Consider the following 24,706-nt stretch of genomic DNA (forward strand, 5'->3'; position numbering starts at 1 on the left):
GGCAGCAGACTTGCTCCAATGCTGAGCTGAATAAACATAAAACATAACACCAGCAGCAGGTGGCTGCTCCTGACTAAACTATGTATTTTCCCAACCCAGTAAACTGGCAAAGTAACTTCCACAAAAAAATAAATGTGGGCTTTACTTTTGCCATGTGAAAACCTTGAGCTTCTGCATCCCTATTTATTTTTACAATAGAAAAGACCAGCTCCCACCCTGCTGGCTGTATCATGATCTGAATTCACCAGTGTAGATTTTGCAGCTACCACTTAGTCACAATGAACATATAGTGCAAGGTTTCTCCATGGTAATCTCCCAGAATTTGATTCTCTGGTTATGAACAAGAAGCATCCTTAGCTCAGAGATGCTATTACATATACATGAAGTCCAGTCTTTTATATTAGAGACTGAAAAATGGGCCCCTTGTTTAGCAAATACCCCACCTAGACAGTGTAAAACTTTCACTCTTTAGTTATATGGGAGGTTTCATACAAGAATCTCAGTGCAAAACACTTGACTGACACTCATTAAGTGTGGAATCTTTCATTATGGATCATTGAGATTTTGCTCAGGCTAGATCTTAAAAAGGTACTTGTTACCACTTGTGAAATAGTTTGAACCTATAGACATGGCTATTAAATGGATATTATTTGAGCCTAGCAAAGGCAGAACCTAATGTAAAGTGTTAACCCCACTTTTTGGTTTAAAAAGGAGAAAATGGGGTTACAACTGCTATTCTTAGTCACACCAGGAGTCCACTGACCTATTCCTGTGAGGCAAACATTTAATTGTAGATGCTAAATTAGTAAAGGCAAGTTCCTGGCTTACCTTGGGTACAAAAACTTCAGTGATGCTGCTTTGCAGTAAGATAACCATGCCTGGATGCTTAATGGGATTAGCTAACAAAAAAAAAAAAAAAAAAAAAAACTAGCTAAAAGTACTTAGTTACTCAGCTTCAGCTTGCTGTGCCAGAGGGCTGCCAGTTCCCTTTAAGCAGTTTTAAAGAGAGGTCTGTTTATGGAAGTGGAAGTAGGATGTGGCCTAGACAAATGAATTGCACTAAATATTCTGTTTTTTTTAGTGCTGCTGGAAACTCACCACAAGCTTTGCAGAGGTGGTGACATGCTAATCCATAGCGCATCTTAGTGACTTCCATTCGGTCAGTCATAAATTGACAATTCTCTGGTGCTGCAGTGAGTCAGTAATGTGACATGTTATTGTGAAGACCAGAGCACTTCCAAGTTGGTTGTACAGTGACAAGCTAGAAAGTTTATGGGTGAATGGAAAAAGATTGTAGTTTGAATTATCATCTAAGGCAGAGTTGAGTTTTGAGTGTTGTTTCTAGATATTCCTTTTGTTGCAATGAGATCCTCTTAGAAATTCCTTGTCTAACACTAGACTTTTACAGTTCTTATACAGAATTATCCCTTACAATACAAGAGGGGTTTCTTATCTGAGAAGGTAGCATTAGAAAGAGAATGAGCCTAGCTCTGCAGCATCTGCACTTTACACCAGTGCAGACTAGGTCTAACACTAGCAAGATGAGGGTTGCAAGGTCTTACACCTTTGCTCTGTGTGACTACACTAGGCCAGGGAAAAATCAGGCTCAATATTACCACAAAGTCTCCATGGTAAATATCGGGGGGGGAAATGGTCCCCAGATACCGCTCCTACTGCTACACCAGCATAAAAATTCTAGTAACTCCGTTATTTTGGTGGCATAAAACGGGATTAATTCCATCAGCAGTGGAGCCAGTCAAATAGGAGTAATACAAGCAAGGCTGCTGCCTTTAAGAACACCCACTGCTATAACTGCCCAAGGCCACACAAGCAACTCTAAATCCTTAGAGTACTTGTTACTTCAAAAAACAAAACAAAAAAAACAAAAAGACCACCACACACAAACAAACAACCAGGTGTGGTGCTTTGCAAGCCCCTTGCTAGAAATGAAGGAGGAAGATTAGAATTGTTGGTGGAGCTTTTCCTGGCCAGGTTTGAATCTGGCTGAGCTGTTTGGTGGCCCAAGTGAAGTGAGCTCGTGGTGCAAACCCAACTGCTTACATCACAACCCACCATGGCCGACACCCGAGACCCCATGGCTATGATGGGCATACCTCTCTTCACCCCTCCAGGGAGTCTCAGAACTGGGGCATGTGAAAGCGTACAACAGTACACTTAAGCAGCCTAGGCCTGATTTAAATCCCACTGAAAACCAATGGGAGTCTTTCTAGAGACTTCAGTAGTGTTTGGATCAGGCCCTTGAGTACTTAGCTCATCTATCATTTCTCTCACTAGCTTATCACCAGCCTTAGCTATTGACTAATAAACCTTTGGGGTGACAAAGCTAGCTGGAAGTGCCTCACTGCAGCTTAATAACCTTCACGCTGTTTCATGTTTTCATACAAAAAGTTTAATAAATATTACTTTTTAAGATTTATTGCCAGGAACAAAACACATCGAAGATGCATTTTCATGTTCATATAACACTAATATCACAAGGTCTCTTCATGATCTCACTGGTTAACCAATGAGACTAATATGTTTATAAGCCTTTTTGATCTTAACATTGTAATAGCACTTTGATTTCCTCACTTGTTAAGGCGGGCAGCGTAACCTATGGCAAATCTACACAGTGATCTTACTGGACATTCTACTGTTCAAGTATCCAACAACTAGCTTATCAGAATACTCCCTAAATGCAGTAGAGTACAAAAAAAAAATCAAATCTACAAGTGGTTCTGTATTACAATATTCATGGTGAAAAAAATCAGAATTTACAAAATGAGATTGCTGTGCTTCCAACTTCACACGCTAATTTGATATTTTAATTACATGCAACCACTCACATTTCATCTACATAAGAGTTATAGCTCATTTTTGTTCCCTTAAACTGCTTTGTAGCAGATTATCTGCCTGTCACTCTTTTTCAAGTCTAAAGCAGCAAAAAATAAAAATAAAAAAATGGTTCTAATCTAAACTGCCTCAGTCAGTACTTACAAATAGTCTTAAAGTGATACTATGGAAGGTGTTTGAAACATTTGACATTGTACAAAAAAAACAGTATCAAGGCATGAAAGCCTGTCCTATTGTTAAAAATAAACTATTTTTAGAACACCTTAATTTTGGCATATAGGCAACATGTAACAAGAAAATAAATTCAAAATAAAGAAGCCACAAGCTTACAATGCTATCAAAAACCTTCAACTCTAAACATACATATAAATAAAAAGGAATGATATTTAAGGCTCTTGATTATTAAGTTAATAAATCAAATATACACAGTGATTAATAAAAAAAGAATTATTTACATATCTATACAAACTTCTACTTTTAACACATTTTCCTCTTTAAATTCTTCATTTACCAGCAACTGCTGACATCAAGTCCCCTCCCGCCCCAACAAAAATACAATAAAAAAATAAATAAACTTATTTTTTTGATAGTTGCTGTGGTTCTGAGCTGCAAAGGCACTTTCAAATACAGAACTAGTTGTACGTCACCATAAAACCAATATACAAAAAACTCAGATTCAATAAATATAAATAAAATGTATTTTCTATAAATGTATAAATCAGGACACATCTGGCAAAAAAGAAAGTTGACACTAAAGAGGACCTAATAAGGCTATGCAATACCGTATGAAACATTTCCATGATGTATCAGCTACAGCTGAATTTACATTAGGGCACTTTTGACTAGTTTTGCATAGATGTGAAATGCAGCACTTGGTATTCCAGCCAACCACAGCAACTATCATTGCCAGTGTAAGCCAGCTTGTCAAAACTTAAATTAACACAGGGATTCTAAGTAAATAATAGCCTTAGACTCAAATATTACACAACAGTTTAAGAACTACAAGCTCCGAGTGCCTTTAGAATGATATCTAAAGGCTCTGCAAGGCAGCACCCACTGTCTGCTATACAATGTACTCCATCCGATTTAAACTTTGTGCGCTTTCCAAGTCTCTGTTGTCTTGTTTGTTTGTCCAGTTCGGGTGTTTTGTCGGAGTGCTATTGGGGAGCTTTTCATCTCTGTCTACCAGTGTATACGCTGGCTGTTTGACAAAGCGGCTCTTCTGCTGGTGCTTGTCCATGTCGTCTTCCTCCACTTCCGAGTTGTGTGTCCTTATTTTGGCGATTTTGGAGTTCTTGTTTTCATAGTCTTTGATGGGGACTGTGTTTGCGCCGTGTTTCTCAATGGGGTTCTTGATCTGATTCAGCTGCTCCCGCACGTTGTTTGTAGTGTTGTCGTCGGACGCAGTGTGAGTGTGGCTGCTCTGCTTTCTGCGTTTCCGAATGCACCAGAAGAAGGCAGTTACCAGGCAACAGATCCACGCTACTGTTAAAACGGAGCTCAATAACGGCACCAAGAAATCTGGAAGACAGACGTGAGACCAATTAACCTTGCCAGTAAAGTGTTTCAGTTGAGATTCTCCCTCCCAAAAGAACCCTCTATTCATAAACCTTCTTTATACGAGGAGGGTGGCTGGGGACAATCTTCTTAAAAACAAACGTTAAGCGTTCTTAGTGAGTACTAAATTCACTTAAGAGTGCTGACAAATAGCCTTTTTATCCACAGAACAGACCGTGGTAATGCAAGCTTCCCTGCACTGCCCAGCCAAAGAGCCTAGCCTGGAGGGAACAGCTCTTGGCCTGAGGGTAATTGGCTCCCAACCCATTCACATAGCCACACTTGTCACTATGAAAAGCCAGCAAATGGCACCTTGGTATTTTTTTTCCTTTCTCCATGGTGCAGGCCATTTGGGGAAAGAGGGTAAAAAGATGACAAGGGGGTGACTTTAATGGCACTATTTTAGAGCAAAAGTTAAATCTCTTTTAGAACAGTTTGGCACAACGGAAGGCCAAGAGTCAAGTATATTAGCTTATTTAGGAAGTTAAATAGTTTGAAATACTTGGCCCACTAAATCCAGTGCAAGTTGTGCTGTAAGATGAAGCTGGAAGCTGCCTCTTTACAAGAGATAAAGTTTTGGAGTCTCAGTTTAAAACTTACCGGTTTTATTTTTAATTGGTCGCCGCTGTACCCTGACTTCTGCAACGGCAGCAATTAGTGTGTTGTTTCCGTCACGCTTACTAACCAGGTCAATAATTTTATCTGTGATTTCTTTGACGGGGTTTTCATCCTTTCCTATATCTTCAGCAGACTAAGACAGAAGGAGGATAGTTAGTATTGGATACCAGAATGGTAACATGCATAACCAACCACCGCGAGCAAGCCTTTGCAATCAGTTGAATCTTTTCTGGAAAACTCTCAAAACAAAGTTCATCTAGGGGCAGAGATCAATCAGGAAGTATAAGCCCTTATCTTTTTCAGAAGACATGAAAAAGTGACTAGGATGACTTCTAATTGTAACTGTTTTGCTACCTTAAACTATCAGGATTGCTATCAGATGTTAACTTTCAAGCACATTATGTTACATTTAAAGCTATAATACCCCTACCAATCTCAGAAGAAATTGCACTTGAAGCCATGGGAAGTACTGATAAAGCCTAGAATTATGGTTTTCATTAAATCCATGTGTTACATATATCGACAACCTGTTAAAAAAAAGACAGGGTATCAGAAGTATACTTACAATAGCAACATGGATTTCATTGTGTGCTAAGTGTGAAGGCTCACAGGTAATGTAGATAGAATATTCAACAGAAACATTCTTCAAAATATTCAGATTCCTCAAGTCACTGCAAATGTGCTCAGTGGTAAGACCCTGAAAATACAAAAAACAAAAACAAAAATACCAGTGAGAATTTGGACTGGAGGGGCTTTAAGTAACCCATCTTCCGAAGAAGCACCGTATCCAGAAAGCCAGAATTAGCAAAAAGATACCTAGATATGGCAGAGCTGAAAATCTGTGTTGGGGACAGGCAAGGATCGGGATCTATACTGCAGATTTCCACTGAAAAGTTAAAAGCTCTCCACAACATCTGACTTGCACAAAATCAAATCATTTGTTTTGTGCAGTACCACATGGCAGCTTGCTTTCAGTAGTTTGAACAACGTTTATATTTCTAAGTTACTTACTGAGACCATCAGCTCTTTGTTGAAGGTAAAAGTGATGTTGGCGCAATTGTCCTGATAGTAAGAGTCCGAATTGCATTTGGTCTTTATCGGTTGTTGATTTGAAGGCCAGCATACACCCACTCCAGAACAGGGATGTGTAAAGCAGTGGTCATCCTTAATAGGGACACAGGTGTGGCCAGCTGGGCACTCGTGACCTTTGACATGCATCAGGCAAGGTCTAGGACCACACCAAACCTAGAAGAGAATGAATTTTTATAGCACAGCTGTTTGCTCTATAGCTGAAAACAATGCAACCCAGAAACTGTAAAAACGTACCTTAGAGCATGCGACCTTTCCATTCCAACACTGACAGGTATTGCAATCATCATCCCATTTAGCTCCATCAGACATCACTCGCCCATTGTTAATACAAGGCCTTCCTGTAACTGAGAACAGAGATCAAATACTGTTAAGCATTTTTAAAAACCCAAGACCTTGTCCCATTGGATTTTCTAACCCCTGTGCCCAACAACTAGTATTTATGAACTTTCACACTCTTAAACATGCTACTCCTATAAAAATTGCTAATAGGCAAGTCAGCTGGATCTGATACTGTTGCCAGTCACATGCTGCCTGGAATACCTTCTTGGCATCTTGGGCCACTGCGACCAGGTGGGCAAATGCAACGGTACCCATTAATTTCATCCACGCACGTAGCTCCAAAGGCACAGGGTGACGACTGGCATTCGTTGATATCTGTGGGGGAGGGGAAGTTATATATATTTATACACCGTATTATACATATACAGGTGTGAGAGAAAGACAGTCAGCTACAGTGAAAGTGTGTTTTTCCACAGTTTCCAGGGAGCTGGATTCTGATGTCCATTACCCCAGTTCAGTTCTGGAGTAACTCCTCTAAAGTCACTGGCATTACACTAGATTTACACTATTCTAACAAAGATCAGCACCTGGCCCTGCATGGCTACTTTAAGCTCTTTAAGGGCAAGGACACATTCTTTGTTACATAAACAAACCTGCTCACTTTTTCCTCTGACACAGTGCAGGTTAGCCCACATACTAAATACTTTGGCTGACGACAACTTTAAACCCCTTCCAGTTTTATTACTGCTGTGAATAATTCTATTTTCATGGCTATGTTATTAAAATATGTCAGTGTCTTCTTCCCTGTAATTTAATAATTACAGGTAAGTACATATACCACCTCAGGATCTGTAAGTGGATTATTAATTGACAAGTGTTTTAATTAGCATGCTTCCTCCTCAAACAGAAAACTCTGCAGCATAAACACATTCTAACTGGGAAGATCGTGCTGAAGGACAATCTAACCCCTCTGCTGAACCAAGACATCCTTGGAAGCATTAGACATATACTTAACCCAAATGGTTTTCAAGGGAATTCTACCACCACTCACCAACTAGAGATCATAGAACCCTGCGCAGATACAAATTTTGTATCAGCATCCAAGCCGCAAAAATGGTCCATAGATATCTGTGGATTTGCAGGGCTCTAATCATAAATGCCCGATAGGGACAAGTGTTGCAGCTGGACTGATTTGCAGAGCTGAGCAGAGTTAAAACTTGATTGTGCAGCACATTTTAAATAAGCATTAATATAATTCTTGCTGATCTGACTAACACTTACTTATCCTGCAGTCTGGACCAGCAAAGCCTGGAGCACATTCACAGCGGTACCAGTTGTCCCCATCAACACAAGTTCCACTGTTGTAACTAAAAATAAAGTCAGACAGGAGATCTCAGTTCACCAATATTCAAATTACTAGGAGTAATAAAAACAAAATCAACAGTTTAACACAAAAAGATAACGTGAAAGACAGCTCATAAAACTTACCAAGGGTGAGGACTGCAATCATTTGTATCTGCAAAGAGAAAATGACAGACATGAATGTAACAGTCATCGGCTAATAGTGTTGCCGTCAGTGAAGATGTGCTGAATTTCCAGTTCTTGAGCTACATGTAGTTAGTTTAACTTTTACAAAAATATGCTGAAATTCTCTGCTAAATTGATTCCAGGCTCCCACCACAAAATTTGTTAGCTATGCTGGTGAACACATGTACACAGGAAGAAATCCTTGTAAAGAATCTAACAGGAAGAAATGAGTGGAAGCAGACCGGGCTGCTGGTAGAAAAAGAATGCAGGAGGAAACAAGCCAACATCTGTCTCCACTTAGCTCATGTGCAACTTTCTCATGCCCAGGTCAAGGCTCTATCATAGAATGTCATTAAAAACAAAGATTCAGGTGATGCTAAAGCCTACATCAAACAGTTCTCCCTTCTGGTTTCCATCTCAAATCTCAGAGGGCGACAGGATGAGCGAATGTTCTCATCAGGCAACACTTTGGAAGAGCTCAAGCAGAGAGACTTACTCTGAGTGCAAGTAGGTCCTTCCCAGCCCTCTTTGCAGACACAAGTAAAAGAATCCCCACTGACGACACAGGTACCACCATTATGACAGGGATTTGGCAAGCAGCTGCTGTTTCTCGCTGCAACAGAAACGAGAGTTGATAAGGATTTAAAAGCCATCAACTTAAGTGCAGAGGGAGGGAGGGACGGAGGGAGCACTGAGCCCCACACTAAGAGTTCCATCTGCTCCCTGGAGGTTACAAAGCACACTTACCTATATTACAAGTGGCTCCTTCCCATCCCACGGGACACATGCACTTGAAAGTGTCTCCCTCATCATAGCACGTTCCTCCATTATTGCATGTAGCCTCATCGCACTGGCTATCACCTAGGAAGACCAAACCAGCCTTAGTTCCAGTACTCTCACAAGGCAGGACAGCAAGTGGATGAAGACTCGTTAGATGCTAAGACTTACGGGAGTGGCAAGTTTTTCCTTTCCAGCCGTTTTTACATTCACAGAAGAAGTCATTGACCAAATCTCGGCACGTCCCCCCATTGTGGCAAGGGTTTTTACTGCAGTCATTAATATCTGGAAGTATTGAAAGAGAAAATGAGCAAGAAGTGCATAGCATCTTTGGAGATACTTCATGCCTCACAGCAGCATGTTCTGGCCCTGGATTTGGCCCCAAATCTTTGTCTGCATTAAGATCTGCAAGCAGATAATCCCCATCACTGACTTATGCTTGCTCTGTACTGTGTCCCCCCCAGCTCATTTTGTTTCATGTCAGTAACCCTCTCTCTAGTCCCCCGCCATAAAAGCCACCAGTGCTACTGAAAGCAAAGAGGCCTAATTACACTGTTTGGCTGTCAGTCAAAGGCTAGCAGTTCTTCACCGCCTCTTTCCCCCCCAATCTGCTGCCAAGACATGCAAAACGCAAGCGCCACATGCAGATAACGAACACTGTTTTGCTACTCTAGCAAGTGTTTATGTACATGAATGCTTTCTGCTGGAGACTGTCTAGAGGGTTAGAGCATCAGAGCCAACTTCTGTTCTCACTCCGCTACTAACTTGGGCAAGCCCTTTGTGACTCAGTTCTACCCGATCCTCATCTCCAATTGTACTTGGCTACCTAACAAGTGTGTAATGAAGCTCTAAAACTCCCCAAGCATTAACAGCCCCAATCCAAAGCCCAAAACTCAATGAAAAGATTCCCACTGACTTCAGGGGGCTTTGAATCATGCCTCAAGACTATAGGTGGTCCCTGCACATTATAAAGACCGTACGTTCAGAGTCTCTCCTCCCCTATGCTGCTTCAGGATCTCTAGTCTTCAGTGGGAGTCGAGGGTTTAACTTACTTGTTTCACAATAAATTCCTTCCCATCCATCGCTACAAATACATTTGTAGGAGTTGATGCCGTCAATGCAAGTGCCACCATTTTTACATGGATTGCTTTCACAGTCATTGATATCTGTGAACAGATTGAAGAAACTCTAGCTAAGTACAATTATTGGAGACTATGTATAATTAAGCTTTGCCAAAAGCACCCCCCCCACACACACACACACACACACACTTTCTAGAAACACCATTTGCTGATAAAGATTACAAGAAATAGCTGAAACAGCCAGCACTAGTTCCCCCAGTAATATATACTTTAACAGAGCTTTTAAAGGTAGCCCATAAACTCTAAGGTGAAATCTGCTATTAAACACCTCAGACCTCGTAAGCCTACATTTCAAGGTTAGAGGGTTTGTTGTAACAGACTTCCCCATAGGCCTAGGGAATTCCAGTCTGCCTCACCCAAGAGCAATATGCAAAGTTCCAGGGTTTGCTGTGGTAGAGCAAACCCTTTAGTGGTTCCCGCAGACTGGTATGGAGTCATTTGCAACAGGCAGATTCAGGATCAGAGAACAAAAGCATCTTTTTAGTTCTTACTTTCATGGCAGTAGGTCCCGGTGAAGCCTTTGTTGCATTCACAGGTGAATTTTCCACCTGCTTGGCTCTTGCATTTCCCATGGGGACCGCAGACATTTGAAGAAATATAACGAACTCCTTCGGGCGTGCTGTTAGAAGCCACAGCCACTGTACAGCTGTCAATTACTGCAGAAGAACAGAGAACAGGAAGTGATCAAGTCACCAAGCAAGCTGGCTTCTCATCTCCAAGTTACTACCCATGTTTTACTTCCAGAGCCTAACTCAACTTCACAGTAGGTTTTAAAGAATGTATCTTTCATCCAAGCATTGACACAGTGCCAAATTCAGCTCTGGTGTACAAGAAACAGCTTCATTGAGTTCAGTAGAGCTACAAACATTTATTCCAAGGCTGAATTTGGCCTGCTGAGCCTTATTTTGGGAGAAGAGATGAAAATGTTTTTTGGGTACACACACACGTAACACATACCTTCACAAGGAGTAGTGCGACAGTGATCTTTCAGGTGGGAGCAGTTCTTTCCCTCGTAATCTTCAGGACAGTTACAGAAGTAATCTGTGTTAAGATTGAAGCACTGGGCACCGTTCTGGCAAGGGTTGGGCTCACAATAATCTATGTCCAACTGTAAATGGCGGGAAAGGGGGTGGGGAGACAGTGAGTGAAACAAAGGTTTTATTATTACTCTTGTCAGAGCTACAGGCAGCAGACACTGTGGAATCTGACCTTTTTATCTGCTCCTGCTATTAACTGTACATAATGCACAGTTATACATGCAGTGATTTCAACAGACAGCACTCTGATACTTAACAGCCACTGAAGGTTAACAGTGAGCATGCAACAAAACTTGACATGCGAACACTTGCAATCTGTTTAACTAAAAATCTTCAGCAGCCATGAATTTTTCCACAAGCACTTCCTTGGCAGACAGCTATACAACTACAATATGGTTCACTGGATACAAGGTATTCAGTGTGTGCAGACCTAGAAAGGGCTGGTAGGAACTCCCGTTATCTGGGGCTTGCATTTCAGCCAGGCTCACCTGACAGAAGTTTCCTGAGAAACCAGCAGGACACAGACACTGGAATCCATTGATTTCATCCTGACAGTGACCCCCATTCAAGCAAGGGTTGCTTGCACATTCATTGATGTCTTTCTCACAGTGATCTCCTGCGTAGCCAGGCGGACAGATACATCGATAACCATTAACCAAGTCCTGCGAAAGAATATTCAGGTTTAAAATTATTTTGAAAAAGGCCCAAGCTATATCACCCCTAACATGTCAACACTATCACAAAAAACCACCACACCTTAGTGCAAATTAAACATGGCAAGAGCATGTTTCTCAGGACGACACATTAAGCCAAAATTTAAAAAGGAGACATTTATTGTGCATGTGTAACAATACTGTGTCTGTTTATTGCAAAGACTGTCACTGGTGATAAAGATGTGTCATTTATTACAGTTATATAGTCCCCCTGCCCTGCTCCCCTAAATGGAGCGTGCACACACATCCCCACCCCCACAGGAGCCAAATCATCAACTAGAGTAACATGACCTAGCTCCAGTGACTTCTATGGAGACATGCTGATTTACATCTGTTGTGTATTTGCCCCATGTACTTTTCCTACATCTTTGGTATTCAGACTCAACTGCTTTGGTTTCAACATTTAATAACCAGCTTAAATATGACCAACTCACCCGGCAGGATCCTCCATTCTGACATTGTCCAAGACAGTCGTTAATATCTGCAATAAAATTGGGACAAATTTAGAAGGCAACTCACATTTACTCTAGACACAAGTTCAAGCTCGAAAACTCTGGCTACATAAACCTTTTGTCAAATTTCCTGCATGCCTTCCTTGTGATAAGGTTATTATAATGGGTGGGAATCTTCAGCAATTCTTCCAGTACAGTTAGTGAAACTTCACACCATTGTTTTAGTCACCTTATCAGAACATAGCCACGTTAAAAGACTAATGAGTTTGATAAAATTGTGTATTTTCATTCCAGACAAGCTACTCCCTTTCTGAAAAGATCACTGGCTATAGGGGCTGCTTGCTTCAAGTTTAAAGCAAGGCTCAATTCAGTGGACTGTGTAGTAACTTTCAGCAGATCAAGAAACTGGACACAGAATGTCCACAGATGCTTACTTATATCACAATTCTGGCCAGACCAGCCAGCAATGCAGTCACAATAGTAGCTGCCAATCAGGTTCCTGCAGGAGTTGGCATTGACACAAGGTTTGCCTTCACATTCATTCGCATCTGAAAGACAATTGGAACAGCAAAATGTTGAGCTGCGGGTACAGTGCATGTGGGGGGTGGAGGGGAGGAATCTACCTCTTGTTTTCATAGCAATAATCAGGAATTCATTCAAAGTTAAAAAGAGCTTCTAACATACAGAGTGGACCAGGGAGACAAAGTGGAATAAAAAGCAATCAAACATTAGACTCTGAAGTACCTTTTGATTTCTCTCTAATTACAGCATGCCGGCTACACTAATTAGTTGATAGTTACCCAGCCACTCATTAAGAAAAACTTAACAAAAAAACAAAAGACAACAGAGTCAATCAAGCATTTTGGAGGAGCACTGCAGCTTGGTCACTGGGATTACTATGTTGCATAAAGAATGCAGACAGCTCATTCTTCATGAGATCACCCACATTTTGGAACCCAGCTGTGAACTCCTTGGTCTGGAGGAGTTGACATGGCTGAAGAGATACAGCAACTTTCCCACAAAGCCAAAGGGAGGGGAAGGAGGTGGGGGCAGAAACTCCCAAAAACAAACCCTGGTTCAGCTGCAGTTTAAATACCTACATACGGCTTTGTCAGCTTAGTTGTGATAATTGGCTGTTTTCTGCAATAACCAGGGTGCGTCGATAGTAAAATGAACCAAGGAAGCCATTCTGAGTGGAGTGTGGCCTAGCCCCAATTCTGCAAACATCTCTACACAGGTTGAACTTTAAGCATCTGAGTAAGCCCGCTGACATCAACGGATGGACTCAGACTTATAGTCAAACACGTGCCTAAGTGTTTGCAGGATCAGAGCTGTTAGTTGTGCAGTTTCTCCAGTAGCAGTTTTGTAGAAAAGCGTGAAATAGAGCAAGTCAATATTTACCTAGCTGGCACGTTTTCCCAGTCCACTGAGGTGGGCAAATACACTTGAAGCCATCAACGAGATCCTGGCAGGTGCCTCCATGACCACAGGGATTCGGAGAACAATCATCAATATCTGCAAATGAAGGGCAGGAATGGGAGGGAGTAACTTAGCTTTGTTACAAGATACCAAAGCAATGGCACCCCATTGATAGAACTCGTCTGCAGCAGCCACCACTATGATTTGTCCATAAGGAGGAGAGTATGCTTTCCCTGAGCTTTCTGGCCTTATTCTCGTTTAGATGAAGATCCTTTTAATTTACCTCAGGGTGGCATGAAGGGGCAGAATGTAAATGAAAGCCAGGCCTGCTCTATTGAATTTATTGTAGGCTCTAGAGGCAAAGTTTTGGCAAGCTGTTAAAACAGTAATTAGTTGTCTCAAGCATGGAGTTTAAGACCGTTTGTTCCAATTATTTTCCTGAATTTATTAATAGCCCCACTAATAGCAGTACAACATCAGAAGAAATAAACCAATGCAAAAATTGCAAGAGGTATTAGCAAGCTTCATGGAAGCACAGGTTTGCTTCCTGGACAAATGCAGTGGTTATAAGTAAGTTTTGTAATATTTAGGAAGAAACAGCCTCTTACTACAATACGTTTTTTAATGCCTAAAGAATGACTTACTAAGAGTGCACGTTGGTCCAGCCCAGCCAGGCGTGCACACACACTCAAATCCGGTAGAGGTTTCTAAGCAGCTTCCTCCATTGTGACAAGGATCAGAAAGGCAGGCGTGTTCCGCTGCACCAAACATACAACCACATCAGTTTGGGGACAGCCCAAGGATATTACCAATAACCACTACCACTCCCTCTGCAGATTTCCACGCCTGGACCACCACACAAGACACCACTCTATCTTATTCTTATTATCACCCTTTGGTTTTACACCGTATCAAGCGGGCAGGAAATCATCTTTCATGCTAAGCTGACCTGATCAACATACCGTGACTTATATCTGCTTGGGTGAGAGCCAATTTCGCTCTCCTACCAAGAGAGCTACAGAAGTCCTCAAAAGTTAGACTGAGTCTGATTAAGGAGATCAGTCATTCACCGTGGAACAACTGTGAGCGCATCAGATATCCTTTGCCAACGTTAACAACAGTATTAAACTTCCCAGACAAGGTGTGCAAAATCGCCCCTAAATGCAAAGGGAAGGGTAAACGGTCGATTGCCATTTGCAGCTGTGCCAAAGCACTTACCGATTTCACAGTTCTGTCCTGAGTAGCCCTCGGGACAGGAACACTGATATTTGTCAGGCCCGGTGTTGCTGCAGGTACCACCATTCAAACAAGGCGGGTGAGTCCCACAGTAGTTAAGATCTGTAAGAAGATGAGCACCAGAATACAAGGCTTGAACAACGAGGGGTTTGTGCTGTTACTCTAGATACTTTATAGAACGTATCGATGCACAAAAGCGGGCCAGGACACAGGAAAGCAAAGTGTGTACGCTAACAACCGATGCGTGGCAGAAACACAAAGGACAAAAACCCCCACCACGTTTCTGGATGCTGTCTCTCGACACTAAATCCAACAGCATTAAAATTCAAGTTTTACACTTGGCTATCTACAAGATTAGCATACCTTTATCGCAGAGCTGACCACCCCAGTTGGTTTCACAGAGGCATTGCCATGGTTCAGTGCAAGTGCCATGGACACATCCTGGGTGCGGAATGCACTTATCACAGTACTGGCCTTGCCATCCGTACTGACACCTTAATAAAAACAGAACAGGGAAACAAAACTTGGAATTACTTCCAAAGACTACAAGGGACTGCAGAACTCCAAGGTTTTAAGATAGACTGGGGGAGGTGGGGGGGAAGGAAGCCATTCAAGGTTTGTTTCATGGTTTCTTGTAAACAAACATTTTAGCCGTTTTGCCAAGGTCTCTAAAGCCGGCCTGCTCACAAAAGAATAACTGTTCTGGGAGAAGCAGCATGGGGGCCATTCATCACAATAATACTCTATTCTGAGGCTCATACAAACGAGGCAAAGAGGGTGGGTGTGCGCAACAAATCAATCTCTGGACTTTGACAGAATGGATTATACATTAAAAAAAGTCAGAGGAAACAATGGTTATCTGGAGAGCCTCATGAATGCAAGGTTCCAGGCATTCGAGCTAAACTGTGTGTGCAGGAAGACAAACAAACCAAGCCATAAACACCAACTCAGAGCCCATTGCAAGGCAAGTCATAAAGCACTAAGCAAGTCATCTCAGCCTTAGAGGAAGTTACCTTTTATCTGTGCTAGACTGTGGTAGAAGTCTTTATATAAAGTTATGCAACATGCATGATAATGGGATTTTTTAAAAGGCTCCCATAATTTGGTGTTTGGCCAAAAAACACCTCCTCCTTTTCAATGTACTTCAGAGCTAGTGTTTACCCTTTGGAAAAAAATGAATATCTAGTCACTCTGCATCCAGGTCTAAACTAGTTTTATCTATTGTCCAGAGAATGGATTTAATAAGTATTACTAATCTTCACCAAGCTACAGAGATTCGTTTGATTTTAAAAAGGGTAGCAAGAAGAAATCTTTCCTGTGCGAAAGTCAGACATTTTCTTTAATGTGGGTGCACTTCAGATTTTAAACAGTTATATTTTTTCCATAACAATTAAAATATATTGGAAACTGAGGGGTTTAAGTGTGAAGTCAAGGGTCTAAGTAAAGTAAAGTAAAGTAATGTAGTTCATTAATGGGGCCTGGCGGTAAGTGATCAGCAGCCATCATTCACTAAGCCATCACTAAATTATGAAAATAAACCTTGTGCAGCAATCAGGTAGGCTTTCAGTTTTCAAAAGAGCTGTTCTCTGACCAGTAAATCCATCTCATGGGAAAAGCTAGCGGGCTCCATGTGATGCCTCATCAGCCACAGCCAGTGGTAAGTTTAACTCCCCCTTCTAAAAATCCTCCTAATTAATTTTTTCCATAGCTATTTCAACAGCAGCCTGTCAAAGCCCATGTGAAACACCTGATGTTCTTAAGTGAATGAAAAATAGAAGTGTTAGTTTAACTTGCAGAAGTTTCTTTGTGAGCAAAAGAAAACCAAAAATGGGGGGAGAGGGGGAAGAAAGACAGTCTTTCCCCAACAACTCATGGGAGAAAACAAGTCTTTCCATTTACAGAAAGGGAGAAGGATGCAAAAAGACCAAACTCCGGATCTGAACCTGCAAAACTCCATTGAATTCAATGCTACTCCTTGCATGCATGCAACTTTATATCCAAGTATTTGCAAGAGAGCACCTTAGTTTTATAAACATTTGCATCCTTTCCAGACTTTCACTCCCTGCTAGGAAATGGAGGCAAATCACTGAAAATCTTTACTCTTGCTTTAGTTACACAAAAGCTACAGTAATGAACTTTGTAAAGAAGCTAGAGATCTAGCTTCCATTTTGAAGGACAGGCCCAAAGCCAATAAAGAAAGCAACGGGAATCTTCTATTAATTCCAGAACAGATATCCATTAAGTTATTCTCATTTAATAACAGGCATGGAGCAGTTTCTCATGAGAAATGTGAAGTGCCTTTGCTTGTATAATGATTCATGAATAAGTTTGGTTTTCTTGGCAGTTGTGTTGAAAAGATTGACTCTCAAAAGGGGGAAAAAAGATATTTTAAGTATGTTTGCAAGTCATCTGTTACACCAGACCCCAGAGAAGCCTGTGCTGGGACATTATTTTTAAATTTAGTTGCATTTACAACATACAGCCTATATGACTCATCAAAACTTCAGAGGGGGAAAAAAAAAAAATCAAATCTTATTTGTGTGTTCACTTGAAAAGCTATGAGTCTCCCTTGGCAAGCAGAAGTTATCTGAGAGCACCAGAAGGACAGCATTGTTTTAAGACTGTGCAAATGAAGTGTGGGAAAGTTGCACCTTAAGTAAATAAGAGCACTAGTGCATGTCTGGGCAGTGAGCAGGAGGTGAGACTTAGAAAGAGAAAGACCTTAAAAAAAAAAAATATCTGGAAACAATGCCTGGTGAGGAGACCGCAATCCTTGCACGGCCTGCTTATCCCAAGGACAGCAGCACAAATCCTTGGTGTACAGCAGCTGGCTGCCCCAAGCAGTTGGCCCACTTCTAAAGGATACTTCTGATCAGATTTACTCCAACAGGCTCCTCAATTAAAAATCTTGGCTTGGTGTTTTGGAGCTGGACTAGCTGACACCAATGCTGTTAAATATCAGAACCGCTGGAGTCATTTATTTTGCCTCACTCTAGCGCCCCCCAAAGACAGACAAGGGAAAGGCAATACACAGTGTCAGGTAGCATTGTTTTGTTTCCTACTTGTGCTTTCTGAACCGTCCTTTAGGAAGGGATGAAAACTGCTCTCTGTTCCTTTTAACCTTCTGTATTTTGCCAATCTTCATTCTTAGCCATGGCCATGCAGGATGTGTGTAACATGCTGTCACTGGACCCAATGACTTCATACATAAAACTACAGCTCCTTATTCCAGTGATTCTCAAACTTTTGTACTGGTGACCCCTTTCACCTAGCAAGCCTCTGAATGTGACCCCCTTACATATTCACCATTATAAATGCTGGATGCAAAGCAGGGTCTGGGGTGGGGGCTGACAGCTTGCAACCCCCCAGGTAATAACCTCACCACCTCCTGAGGGGTCCTGACCCCCAGTTTGAGAACCCCCGCCTTATTCCCTTGCTAGATGGGCACCATCAGTGGTTAAACAAAATTTCTAAACACAGTTTGTCTCTAAGTAGCGTCGACGTTGAAATATCCAATACTCTGCATTGATCAGGGAATAAGCCTCCCCCTATTGTAAATACCAATACAAACAAATAAATTCAAGACATTCCAAAAATTTAATTGTTAAATTGTTCAGTTATGTCTAAGCTCTGCTCTTCATTGTCTCCTGCCCAGACCGGAATCGACTTCAAAGCACAGCAACAAAATTCTGCATTCATCAGTGTCTGCTGACAAGATTCCATCCCCGCTATTAACCTCTCAGCACTCAGAGCCTGGCTCAGAAAAGCCAAAGAACCAAGAGATTTTACTAATCCCATTCTAAAGAATGCTTGACTTTTGCCTATTGATGGGAAAAGCTGGGCGGGAGTGGGAAAGTAAGGAAGAAAAGCAACGCTGTATTTAGAACTGCTGGCAGAAAAGCCCATAATCAGCCCTCCATTTTAAAAGACAAGTTGCACCAATTTATACAGATGCAATTAGTTACTGCTCATTAGGAAGCATTCACCACAATTTGTTTTTAGCCCATTCAATTCATAAATGCTGCCGCCATTTGCTTTTTTCCCCCCCTTAAAGTCTCAGATGCATTTATAGCTTATTCAGTGCAACGGACATGAACAAGATGCCCTTGCCTGAAATAGCTGGACAGCTCGACTTCTCCCCTTGTCCAGCATTCACAGCAGGAGTGGTTACAAATTTGTTAGCAAAAATCAGTTTATTTACCTGCATTCTCCTGGAGTTTTGCAAGAACCATGCTTGGGACTACAACCCTGACGGCAAATAGCTGCAAAGAGAAAAAGCATCAGTAAGTATGCTGTCCATTTCCCGCTCGTGGGAATGTTTTAATCTCTAGCTAGCATTGTAATCCTACCAAAGCCAAGGTTTAACAGGTCTCTTATATCAACTCTACTGGAAAGATGTAGGGTGTGCCTTACAACAGCAAATCCATCCAGGCAGCTAACTGTAAATAGGGATCCCACATAATGCTGTTTTAAGAACTTGTGTCAACCCCAGAGAAGCCATTGTGCCTAATAAACTTGCACCCCGTGCTGTTCTACAAGAATTTCTCTTTCTGCATCTGCAGGTGAGAGGAGCTCTTCCCTCACCTTACCAAAAAATACAGTGCTAGTTGGTTTGGTAATAACCAGCTGTATTCTCCCAGACCTGTGTGCACACACCATTTCAATGGGTCTAGATTGAAACTGCACCTATATTTTATCACACGTTTTGCTGACAATCCATTCTTCCACTTCAGCATTCTGCGTTTCTCCTGCCAAAGTTCACACTGTTAAGGGATTGAGAACACGCTCCGCAACGTCCACTCATGTAGGAGACAGCCTGGAACGCTGGGCAAATAAAAAGCCTTTCCGCCGCATTCAGCTTCACGGCAGGTCTCGTCTTCCTGCTCGCTCTGACGCGGCACACAAGACGTTCTGCCCCATGAGGGAAATCTTGGTCTCGTTAAAAGTCAGTGGCAAAACCCCCACCGGCTTCAATTCAGGCCAGATTTCACCCCCAGGCTATGATGTGGGTAATCAATGTTACTCAATTGAAGAGGACACCTGCTAATATTCCAATGCTTCTTGAATTGATATGGGGCTCAAAAGAGATGCTGGGTAACGTTTAAACAAGTCATTAGGCACTTTTGAAAATTCTGCCCATTAAATAGAAAGCCCCATAGAATAAAATCCATTATCTATATAATGGGTACATGGGCAGCCGTGGTAGCTGCAAAAACAGAGAAAGCATCAATAAGTATGCGGTCCAGCCAGTCTACCTGAACCCTGAACTGGATAGAACAGTCCTTGCCCAATCAATCCTTGGCCTGGCTACCAACAAAGGCACCGGTGAGGGGTTACGATGGTGTGGATGGTTATCCTCTAGGAATCGGGCTGACATTAGCAGGCAACAGAATAGCAACCTTGAGGTTAAGTGCTCCGTGTCCACTGAACTATCCAAGACTGTTATCAGTACATCCTTCAAAACTAGTTACAAACCTTTGCTGCATTCTGGCCCCATCCAGCCTTCCAGACAAGTCTTGTTGCCATTCTGATCACAGGTATGGTGGCCGAAGAAGTCGTCTCTCGGTCGACAAAACTTGTTGCAGCCAAAGCCATAGTAATGCTCATCACAAGTCACGCGGATCTGGTACTCAAAATGGGCAATGCCTGCGTTTTGCTTCAGAGTCTGCCACTGACGGCTCGGATTGATCATACCGGAGTGCGATGCCTTTTCGATAATGCTATCAGGATCTAGAAGTCAGAAGTGAAGGGGAGGTTAACGCTTTGTTGGTCATCTGAACTGGATGGAAGTCAGTCAGTCTCACAAACAGGATTTCGAGAGACTGCTGTAGGCTGGCTTTAATAGGGTCTCCAAAATTAAGAAAACAGTTGCCCCAAAGCCTATATGCCATTAACGGACATGCACGTATTGTGTACTGAACAGAAGCCAGACTGACCACAGTGAGAACAGTTAGGCTAATGCTGACCGCCCCTTTTGAATAGCTCTCACTTAAGACTCCCAATAAGAACCATAAGATTAGCAAATCGAGGAGGAAAACAGAATTGCATTTACTCCTACCTATGACAGGGACAGAAATCTAAGCTTGGTGCATTGTGCATTTTGCTCCGCTTGTTCAAGTAGTATTGTATTGTCTGTTACAGTATTTGTGAAAACCTCCAGCCCTAATATTATAGCCTAATAAGGTAACCTTTCAAATTGGACAGACACATGCAAAAGGCTTGCAGGCTTCTGGAAGCCAGGTATAAAGAGTTTTCTACATGAGAAATCTAGTGACATTTGGTATAAGTGATTCTCACTCCGTTTTGGCCAGGAAATATTGTGAAAATTAGCTCTTTAGATGTTAGCTGACACTCGCCTAACAGAGATCTGTACAAATAACTCAAATTGCTTTATATGTGGAGTATAGATTTCCCCTTCTCTCCTTAAAGAGTTTAAACTTTGTACTTGACATTTAGTTCCAGCAAAATTTTCTGGCTTTTAGAAACGTACAACTGTCTAAATCACAGCCTGAAATAATAATATTTCACATTAGCATGGAACATTGTATATATCTGTGGTATTTCACTTCGTAGTTCAGGTCTTGTGACTTAAAATGATCTGACACTGCCTTACGACCTGCTGCTAGCAGCACTTGACTACAGAGTGAAAGTTTATCATAAAATAGCCAAAATACCCTTGCAAACCCAGTGCAAAAACAAAATAAAGTACCAGGCCAGACTTCTGTATATGGGAGCATAATCCAGAGTCAGAAAAATTCTAGCTAGAAGGGCCCTTTGCCACTAATGTGTTAGAATGCTCTCTCTGAAGGACTATCACATTTAAGAATTAAAATGAATCAAAACATTTACTTGTTCTTTCAACACTTAAAGTATGGGACTTTACATAAGGCAGACTTGAAGGCGAATAAAACTTTTGCAAAGCTGATTAAGACATGGGCTATTTTCTTTCTAAATTTCTTTGAATGTGTTCATGAGAGCCCAATTTTAGCTTTCAGAAGGAACTTCCAAACAAGACGACAGTTATTCAGAGCAGTAACAATTCATCTCTAGCTAAAGAGAGCTAAATAAATCGAAGTATTCACTATCCCACCAGAGAAGCCTGTTGATCTGTGTTTAAACTGTCATGGTATTCTTGGGTTCAGGAGTCCAGCGTCTATTGCATTTTTACAGTTTAGAGTTAATGGCACCACCTTCTTATTTACTTTATGTTTTAAAAATGTTTTCTTTCCAACTCATTTTTCAGAACTATGAATAATTTGTAATGTTGGTCCCCCCCATTATGAACAGACAGTTTTTGTACGGCTTTAACTAGGTTGATTTCAAACTAGTATAGTTGCATCAGTACAACACTGTAGCTTAAATGCAATTCTGTTGGGATAAAGGAATACCTTGTGAGCTTATTTCTGTAAAATTAGTCTCCAGTTCAGCAAAGTACTTAAGCACATATCAGTTGGTCTTCAGTGGGACTACTCAACGGATAAAGATACACTCATGCTTAAGTACCTTGCTGAATTGGGGTCTAAGTGACTTTGCCAAGGGCATGCACTGAGTCTGCAGCACAACTCTGCCCAATCCCAGCCCGGTGCCTTTTCATCCTTTCATGCTGAATGAGGAAGAGGCTAGTGGTAACAGAGACAGTTTACCAGCAGGATTATAGAACTGATTTGCTTTTGAAGCTGAGAATTGTTCCTTCACATATTCATACCCGTTTCACTCCATGGCACCAGAAAGCCGTGTTTCCTTCAAAAAAATGGTACAGAGCTTCCCTCTTCTTGCCTCCACCATATCATTTGGGAGCCTGTATGCACAGATAGGTAGCTCTGCCATGTTTCACTCAAACTGCTTAGTCCTTTAGGCCCTTAGCCACAGCCTGCTGAACCCAATGGCAGCACTCCCATGAATACAATGGGTTTTGGATCAGGCCCTTAGTGCATTCAATTTTACCATGAAATAAAGATGACTGGAGTTGGTCTTTTTTGGTTACCATTAAAGTATCTTTCTTGGATACAGGTCACAGTAATACTGCACACAATTCCTGATGAGAGCTCATGTGGGCATACATGACCCTGATCAACACCTGCCAATAGCCATCACTCAGAGAGCAAAGGCATTTTCATAATCAAGTATGCCATGTTCTTCCTTGTATTCTTTTCCCACCCTCAACCTAGTCTTACCTGGAAGCACAGGAGAGGACACCACAGTCCTTCTACTCCCAGTCCACACCAGATTAATAAGGAGCAAACACTAAGTAATAAGAATGAAGCCAGCCAGCCTAGAGAACATGATCTTCATAATTCCCTTGATGACCTCTGACTTGGGATCCCAAGCTTTGATAAAGGGGTTAGAGGAAACATTAACCAATTGGCAACTGCTGAGGTGGAAGAGAGAAGCCCTCTGATGATATTAAAGCTTGTACGCGGCTCTTAACACCAGAGAGCTGGTAGGGTTCAGGCAGTGTTTGGCTAAGCTGCAGAGCTATTAATGTTTCTTTTTGATTTGGGGTGGTGCAGCTAAAGTTCTTAAAAAAAAAAAAAAAAATACTTGGAGGGGTGGGAGAGGGATAGCTCAGTGGTTTGAGCATTGGCCTGCTAAACCCAGGGTTGTGAGTTCAATCCTTGAGGGTGCCATTTAGGGATCTGGGGCAAAAATCTGTCTGGGGATTGGTCCTGCTTTGAGCAGGGGGTTGGACTAGATGACCTCCTGAGGTCCATTCCAACCCTGATATTCTATGATTCACAGTTTTCAAGTGTGACCAGCAATGTTGGATATCCAACTTGAGATGCCTTGTAGGGGCCCGATTTTCAGAAACTGCTGAGCACCCACCTTCAGAAAAGCTAGGCACCATAAGGTATCTCTGGCCACTAAATTGGTCACTTTTTAAAATCTTGGCCTCCAAACATCTTCCAGCTATGGTTTAATTTACATGATGCTGAAGCCTCTTATGCTTGACTTGAATTCACATGCAACGGATACTAGTAAGCTACAATAGCACTTGGTCATACCCCTTGTCAGCTCCATTTATTTTATTGATGAAGCAACAACAGACAATGGGAGTGAGCTGGAACCTAATCCAGGACAAAGCTAAGAACACCTCTGGGTTAAATTCTGGCCCCATGGAAGTCAAACTCCCTTGGACTTCAATGGGTATGTCTACACTGCAATTAAAAACCCACGGCGGGTCCATGCCAGCTGACTCCGGCTTGCTGAGATCAGGCTGTTTAGCTGCAGTGTAGACATTCTGGGACTCTCCCACCACGCAAGGTCCTAGAGCCCAGTCTCCAGCCTGAGCCTGAACATCTACACCACAATTAAACAGCCCCAAGCCCGGTGAGCAGAGTCAGCTGGCACGGGCCAGCTGCAGGTTTTTAATTGCAGTGTAGACATACCCAATGGAGCCACGGTTTCGCCTTAAGTGCTACATGGGATACAGCAAAACTGCTGGTGGGGAAGACAAGGATACAGAGAAGGGAAGGTCAAGTCTAGATTTTTTTTAAATGACCAAATTTCCATCAGGTCTGTCATATGCCATTAAAACAATGAACCCTACTAGAGCAGTGTCCAGGACACCATGACACTATGTCCTACTTTTTCCAACAGCCCTAAAGAAAAAAAAGTCCAGTAGAATTTAATGAAATTAAATTCTTAAGGTTGCAGAGGAAATGCTGTAGAAGCCTACAGAACTTTAACTATTTAAGAATTTTATTGAAAGCTTAGCATTCCCTGTTAAAAATTCTATGGAGATCTCCTTTAAAGATGGGGGAGTCTACTGTCAGCAAAGTGGTGACACTCCAGGAAGGAGGAAGTGTTTGTGCAGTAGGGTCACTTAGATGACCCAATTAAAAATATACAATGGTAAAGCTATTGAGAGAGAGTTTAATCAGGAACATATGCAAGACCAAGTCTGCACTGGGTCAAACATGCTGTTTGGGCGGGTGGGGGGGAGGAACCATGAGGCAGTTTTCTCTGAAGACAATTTTGCTTCCAGAAGATTAGAGCAAAGAAAG

At 41.9% G+C, this 24,706-nt stretch overlaps 1 protein-coding gene across 2 annotated transcripts in view; it reads right to left on the bottom strand.

Moving 5' to 3' along the window:
• Positions 1 to 2,387: 2,387 nt before the first annotated feature.
• JAG1 (jagged canonical Notch ligand 1) overlaps positions 2,388 to 24,706 on the bottom strand; it is a 36,926-nt gene continuing 14,607 nt past the window's right edge. The window contains exons 4-26 of one of the 2 annotated variants that reach the window (XM_034764131.1): positions 20,178 to 20,432; positions 18,904 to 18,964; positions 15,066 to 15,196; positions 14,685 to 14,804; positions 14,111 to 14,224; positions 13,449 to 13,562; positions 12,482 to 12,595; positions 12,030 to 12,076; positions 11,371 to 11,544; positions 10,803 to 10,953; positions 10,337 to 10,501; positions 9,756 to 9,869; positions 8,875 to 8,988; positions 8,674 to 8,787; positions 8,423 to 8,539; positions 7,888 to 7,915; positions 7,681 to 7,766; positions 6,661 to 6,774; positions 6,355 to 6,464; positions 6,040 to 6,273; positions 5,594 to 5,725; positions 5,011 to 5,161; positions 2,388 to 4,374 (exon numbers count right to left, since the gene is read on the bottom strand). In XM_034764131.1, the coding sequence (XP_034620022.1) occupies positions 3,917 to 4,374; positions 5,011 to 5,161; positions 5,594 to 5,725; positions 6,040 to 6,273; positions 6,355 to 6,464; positions 6,661 to 6,774; positions 7,681 to 7,766; positions 7,888 to 7,915; positions 8,423 to 8,539; positions 8,674 to 8,787; positions 8,875 to 8,988; positions 9,756 to 9,869; positions 10,337 to 10,501; positions 10,803 to 10,953; positions 11,371 to 11,544; positions 12,030 to 12,076; positions 12,482 to 12,595; positions 13,449 to 13,562; positions 14,111 to 14,224; positions 14,685 to 14,804; positions 15,066 to 15,196; positions 18,904 to 18,964; positions 20,178 to 20,432 (3,218 nt within the window). In that variant the 3' untranslated portion in view covers positions 2,388 to 3,916. The remainder of the gene's footprint in view (positions 4,375 to 5,010; positions 5,162 to 5,593; positions 5,726 to 6,039; positions 6,274 to 6,354; positions 6,465 to 6,660; positions 6,775 to 7,680; positions 7,767 to 7,887; positions 7,916 to 8,422; positions 8,540 to 8,673; positions 8,788 to 8,874; positions 8,989 to 9,755; positions 9,870 to 10,336; positions 10,502 to 10,802; positions 10,954 to 11,370; positions 11,545 to 12,029; positions 12,077 to 12,481; positions 12,596 to 13,448; positions 13,563 to 14,110; positions 14,225 to 14,684; positions 14,805 to 15,065; positions 15,197 to 18,903; positions 18,965 to 20,177; positions 20,433 to 24,706) is intronic. The other variant, XM_034764132.1, reaches the window with a different exon arrangement.

The sequence above is a fragment of the Trachemys scripta genome, chromosome 3 (assembly GCF_013100865.1).
Source record: "Trachemys scripta elegans isolate TJP31775 chromosome 3, CAS_Tse_1.0, whole genome shotgun sequence".
Taxonomy (NCBI): Eukaryota; Metazoa; Chordata; order Testudines; family Emydidae; genus Trachemys; species Trachemys scripta.